The sequence below is a fragment of the Buceros rhinoceros genome, unplaced genomic scaffold, assembly GCF_000710305.1.
Source record: "Buceros rhinoceros silvestris isolate BGI_N320 unplaced genomic scaffold, ASM71030v1 scaffold10289, whole genome shotgun sequence".
NCBI classification, from domain to species: domain Eukaryota; kingdom Metazoa; phylum Chordata; class Aves; order Bucerotiformes; family Bucerotidae; genus Buceros; species Buceros rhinoceros.
The window spans coordinates 65,118-71,352 of record NW_010429742.1 but is presented as its reverse complement, the minus strand read 5'-3'; the positions used below and the strand labels follow the sequence as shown (position 1 = coordinate 71,352).

Genomic DNA, 6,235 nt, shown 5'->3' with positions numbered 1-6,235 from the left:
GTCAGGTAATTAAATTCAAAAAAAGAATTTATAAATAGTTCAGATAAGAAAATTTAAATACAAAAGCAGAGTTTGCATTAATTAAAATGAATAACAATTGGAACTGGCCATAATGTATCTACATGGTTTAATTTAATTTCAAACACTTTTTAAACAATCAAATCCTCTAGCCATTCATCAAAACACCCATCTACTCAACTCTTTAAAAAATATTCTTGGTTAAGAAACCTCCTATGCTTTTTCATAACAATCCTTATTCTGTCCTGTAGGTGGAAATGAAGCAAAATCATATTCCAGACTAGAAAACAGGATAAGAAGGAAGAAACTTTAAAAAACCCGATAACTTCAGACACTTCAACTCATTCCTCCTTGAGTTTCTCAAAATACATGATCTGGTTTTAAAGTCTTTGAACGAAATGTAAACACTAGAAAACTCATTGTTGAAATATGTGAAGAATAAAGAACGCTGCACTAATATAGTGCATAATGATGCTGTGTCAAACTTGTCATTTACAGTAAATGTCACATTTTCCTCAGGATTGTCATGCCTTTTTTTTTTTACTAATCCTTTTTGACGTCTGTAGATTCTCTTATATTTTTTTTTTATTCCCATTGCTCAACAGGAAGAGATGTATTTTCTGGTCTCTTCAGAAAAGTTTCGTAAGAGCCAAGTCTTTGACGTAATATTTTTTTTTTTTAATAAAGAGGTGGCAAAATTTTAAGCTTGCAATACTTCTCTTCTGCCCAGTACATTACACATCAAGAGATTCCTCAAAAAACTGAGAAGTCAGAGAGTTCCAAAAAAGAAAGCAGTTAAGGCAGCTGATGTCTACATTTGGATTTCTTAATTTTATGTTACATATCAATGTCTCCATCGTAGGCTAAGGTCAGAGGCTTCTGCTGCGGAGGAGGGCTTTGATGCTGCTTTGTATTTTTACTGCAAGAAAAAGAAAAGTATTTCATATGAGACAAAATTAGAAGCTGTCATAAGCTCAGAAACATCACAAAACCCCAAACTTCAACAAAAAAATTAACTTTCCACGGTGGCTATTTCATTTTGCAACTAGGTGACACTGCAGTACAGAGACCGCTGCCAAGAAAAAGCCTTTGGACCTGCTTGAGTGCTGTTCTGTGTGTGGTACGGACACACAGCCCGCCGAAAACGGGCAGCCAACTGTGCTCGTCACCGGGAGAGGAAATAAAGCTTATTTGTCTCCTGTGTCTTCTCACAGCTGACAAAACAAGGAACACCTCACAGAAAAATGGAAACATGAACTTTCTAGAAGTGGGATAGTCTCTTTTTCTTTCTTTTTTTTTTTTTGGCACAGTATTGAAGCAACAATAATTACTGTTAAGAAACAGACTTCCTCACCAGCCTTCGAGTGGTGGAGGACTATGTAATGTTATTTTAAAAATCCTCTGTATGCTCCACTGCGAAGCCATAGAGAAATGGCTTGGAAAATAAGGAAGGCGCAACTCCTAGGCAGCATCCATAAGCTGTTATTTAAGCTTTTAATTGACGATGGAGACTGAGAGGAAGACTAAGGGAGTGAGAGAGAATAAAGTGATTTTGGATGAAAGTGGGCAATGATGAAGTCAGGTCACAGCTGTGACTCTCTGGTGGCCTGCTCTGATCTGAGAGGGGTGGGGGCAGCTGACTGTTACCTAAACAATTCTGGGATTCTACGAAAGCCCGAGCCAACTCCCTGGTTCTGAGGGACAGCTGTGGGCATTTCAGGACACATGGACACTGGCCACTGCTCCCTTTGTATCCTCCGAGATGCATCAAAGGCAGCACCTTTCCAAATATTCAAACCGGAAAGCACAACACCAGCTCTGTGAAGCCAGGGCTACCACCCCTGCCCTGGGCGACTGCTGCTTCGCAGGAGGGCAGACCTTGCCCCCACCAGTAAAGCCCACCACCAGCAACACACCAGTGTAGCAGACCAGGGCTTTGGTACACCAGGTACCCTGTCTCAACAGTGGCTGGTAAGAGCAGGTTTAGACACAGGACATGTTTCCACCTGGTGTATTCACTGCAAAAATCTATTTAGGGATTTCCTGAGCTGGAGTGAACATCCAGAAAACCACAAGTAACACCAAGAGACCCAATCTCCCGTGGACTCTTATGCCATCTTTGAATCCATTTATCTCCCTGGCATGCACAGTCCCTGGCAGCGGTGAGCTCACAAAGTAATAATGCACTGAGTGAAAAATAAAATCTTTTGTTTATTTTAAACGATCATTTTATCAGATGCCTTCTATTTCTTATATTGTGGGAAATAAAAATTCCCCAGTGCCCTTTTCTACTCCATTCATGATTTCATAGATCTCTATTGTATTCCTACATCAAACATCATTTTCCAACTGAATGCCCCTATTCTATTCAGCCCTTCCTTGAGCGGAAGCCAGCTCCTCAATCCAATCAGCCTCCTTGCCTTTTTTCAGTTTTGCTTTACCTTTTTTTTTTTTAAAGAATCAATAAAAAGCCCTTTCTAATCCCACCATAAGTCTGAATAAATATAAGGGCCTGTTGATAACGAAAAAACAATTCTTTCCCTGCATGGCCACCATACTTCTTCGTGATTACGTCTGTTAACGTTTACAAATTTGAGAGTTTTAGATTACTCTGAGGCAGGGGCCAAATGAAGGCAGTTAAGTAATCCAAGCTCCATCCCTTCCTAAAGCCTTGAGGATTACATCTCTGCAAGACAGAGTGTTGTGATTACTCTGGATTGTGTAAATTAAAGCAAAGTAGCTTTTATTTAGGGACAAAGTACACACCATACTCACCACATCAGGTAGGATGTAAAAATCATGAAAACTATGATGAGGAACCCACCAGCTGACACTCCGTATACCCACATCTTCAGTTTACCATCTGTTGGAAGATGAGGAAAAAAGGCAGAGGAAGAAAAGGGGAGAAAAAAACCTTTATTCTAACACGAATTCTTAAGTAGAGAGAAAGTACAAAGGCAAAATGAGTAGCACTATTGATGGGAAACACAGCAAGGATCAGCTGAGAATAATCCATAAACACATTTTTGACAGAAAAAAAAAAATTTCTGTAAAAATCAAACGTTTTAAACACAAAGTCTGAACTTTGGTAAGGAGTGTAGAATTTTTCAGTGAAAACTGAAATGAACTCTTTGTCTCGGTTTCCCAAAGCAGCATTAGTTCATAACCTTCCCACTGGCAGAGCTCCTGCACCTCATTATGGGCAACCTGGGTTTACAGTGCAGCACGGGAAATACAACCTGGGCAAGGGTCCTGCCCATCGAAAGGAGCAGGGACATGAGTGCCTAGACCTTTCTCCTCAGCTCCCGGCTTTACACTGACAGATGGTAACTTAGACTAAATACAAGGAAAAAGTTCTTTTTCTGTGAGGGACTGGAACAAGTCGCCCAGAGAAGCTGTGAATGCCCCATCCCTGGAAGTGTTCAAGGCCAGGTGGAACAGGGCTTTGAGCAACCTGGTCTAATGGAAGGTGTCCTGGCCCATGGCAGAGGGGGTTGGAACTAGATGATCCTTTAGGTTCGTTCCAACCCAAACCATTGCATGACTCTATGATAACTGTGGTCCATGCACTCAGGAACCCCAGCGACTGCTCTGACAAAAGCAGTTCAATGCTGGACTGACCCAGACAGAAATGCGGGTAATACCTGGTATGTTCAGCCTAAAGAAAAGAGGACTGAGAAGGGATGGGATTGTTCTCTGTAAACACTTGGGAGTCAGTTGGGGTAAACACCAGTGAGCACAAGTGAACAAGCTGCTTAGAGCTGAAAAATGCCTGGGCAAGAACTAGGAATAAATTCAGCTTAGAATAAAAACAAGAATGTGCTTTGTAACAGTAAGACGGATAGAGTTGTGCAAGAACTTTCTAGCTGGGCCACAGGAGCAGGAGACATAACTGGCTTTCAGACAAAGTAAGGCTCTTGAGAGGACTGTTCGGGTTGCAGCAACAGGGCACCCGCTCTGCGACACTTGCAGGAACGCCTCCACGCACACGTGAGCCTTCTGATAGACAGTCTCAAAACACGTAACTTGGACAGGTCCTTAATTACAAGCTTTGCATTAATAATAACAACAATTTTTAAAAGATCAATTTTTCCTCGCTCCGTTCTGGCTGTACAGCTTTCCTTGCGGGGAGAAGCGAGGGTATTTTCTCCATGCAGCAGCACTCTGAGCTGACTCGCATCAACAGAGCTGTTAATACATATTGGAGGCAGGAAAACGAACCTGCGCCGTGCCCACAGACATGGTTTGACGGAGGCCATTTCAAACTCAGTCATGCGAGTGGGGAGTTACTTCATGGACAATCACTGGGCCTGTTTTACATTTTACATTTGAATGATGAATTTTTTCAAAGGGAAACATATTTAATCAAATCCCGTTCTTTCTCTTTTTTCTTCCAGGCTTTGTGGAAAGGCTGAATACCTCCCCCAGATTTTTCCTCCTCCTCTAAACACTTATCTCCTATGTGAGAAGAGCTCCGCTCATCAGGTCTGGGTTGGTTATTTGAGGGTTTTTGCTGAAGTCTGGGAATGAAATTTGTTGCCCTCTCAACTGGAGAAGGCCAAGAAACACTTCGCAGCCCTGCAAAAGAATTGTCACAGCCACAGAAAGGCACCCCACCATGTCTGCTGTGAAGGCAGCTATGTTCTCCATCCCCAACATACAGGCATTGGACCATGCCAACCTACAATTTAAGCAATACTATTTAAATTGCCTCTCAACTTGAAAAAAGTTTCTGTACCTGAACTCTGGCCTCCCAGAGTGTGGTAAAGAAAGGAAAAACATAGCCTGACTTGAAATCAGTTCTGTGCACTCCTGCAGAGCATTAAAAGAACAAAACCATCGGCCTCATTAAGTCATAATAAAACTTGTGTTCCAAACTGTAAAGGGGAAGGGAAATAATGAATTAACTGGAGGAAGGCACATATACTTTCACTGACAGATATGAGTCCTTAGATGTAGACAAATGTCAAGGACTATGGTAGTGAAGGGCGGCAAATGCCAGCCATACAGGGAGCATTCACCATAGACCTGCTATCAAGAGCAGAACTTGGTAACAGCGGAAACAGCGGTTTCGTGGCTCAGCTAGCAGTAATTATTACAAACCCCAGACTACTAAGGCTGAGAGCCTGTTTAAGGGGAGTAATTACATATTTTGTCAAGAAGTTAGACAAAGGGAGTGATTTGAAGAGCACTAGCCTTGAGCTGAAGAGTTAACTGTGGGATGCCATGGGGTTGGTGATACAGTTAGCACACATGGAGTACATTTATTCCCTTCCCATATATTGTTTCTATAACATTTCAGCCTTAAAATTAAATAACACCATGTTCTGTAAAAGCTCCTTAGTCGCTATTTCTGTCTTGCAGTCCCTGAGGGAGAACTGGCTGCACTGAGGTCAAGCCCACCAGAAGCTTTTAGAACTGCAGCCTCGAATGCTGATTTAAAAAGAGGATGTCTGCATCCACCCCTCTCCCCTTCTTCTAACCCCGTAAAGGCTCCAGCTTACGAGATGACACCTGAGTAAGACAGCCTGCAGAGGACCATGGATGCTGACAAAAAGGCAATTAACCCCAGACCTGTGACTCAAACTGCTGGTGAACTGGATGATGGGTTTGATCAAAAACCAGCGGACTTGAAAAGGCTTTGGACCAAGCTCTCTGAGCTCGAGACTGTCAACGCAAAGGTTAACTACTGCATGCAAATCAAATATGTAAATGTAACATTCAAAGTGCGATCACATATATCAGGACAGAGTTACGGCTCCCTGAATCCCGTAACAGAACCTTTCGTTACATGTTTTCTAAGGACTCGTGTTCCTGGCAAACTAATAGGAAACAAATGCAACCTCAGGTAACAGCAGAGGGGGAAGACTGCACTGCCAGTGCTTTAGCACATGGGGAGAACGAACGCATTTCAGTAAAATCTGATGCACCTGACATACCTGTCTCCCATTTTTAAGTCCTATTTGCATTTTAGAAATGTATTTTTAATAAACTGATCTCGCAAAAGAACAGCCAAAATGGTAATCAACTTTTACAGCTACAGCAGCAGTCCCGTGGACCACTCTGGGCACATCCAGTACGTGGATCCCACTGGGAAACATTTTATGGCATGGAAGTTAAAAGATCTGCTTGGGAGGCACTGCTTGGGCACAGCAGCTTGCCTGCTGTTTGGGGGGTGTTTCAAATGTCTTAACTTCAACATTTGAAACTTTAAACT

At 42.3% G+C, this 6,235-nt stretch overlaps 1 protein-coding gene across 1 annotated transcript in view; it reads right to left on the bottom strand.

The window, feature by feature from the left end:
* Positions 1–389: 389 nt before the first annotated feature.
* Positions 390–6,235, bottom strand: part of LOC104499281 (thrombospondin type-1 domain-containing protein 7B-like) — a 38,891-nt gene continuing 33,045 nt past the window's right edge. Inside the window, exons 13-14 of the mRNA XM_010142766.1 lie at positions 2,794–2,881; positions 390–937 (exon numbers count right to left, since the gene is read on the bottom strand). Coding sequence (XP_010141068.1) covers positions 856–937; positions 2,794–2,881 — 170 coding nt within the window. The 3' untranslated portion in view covers positions 390–855. The remainder of the gene's footprint in view (positions 938–2,793; positions 2,882–6,235) is intronic.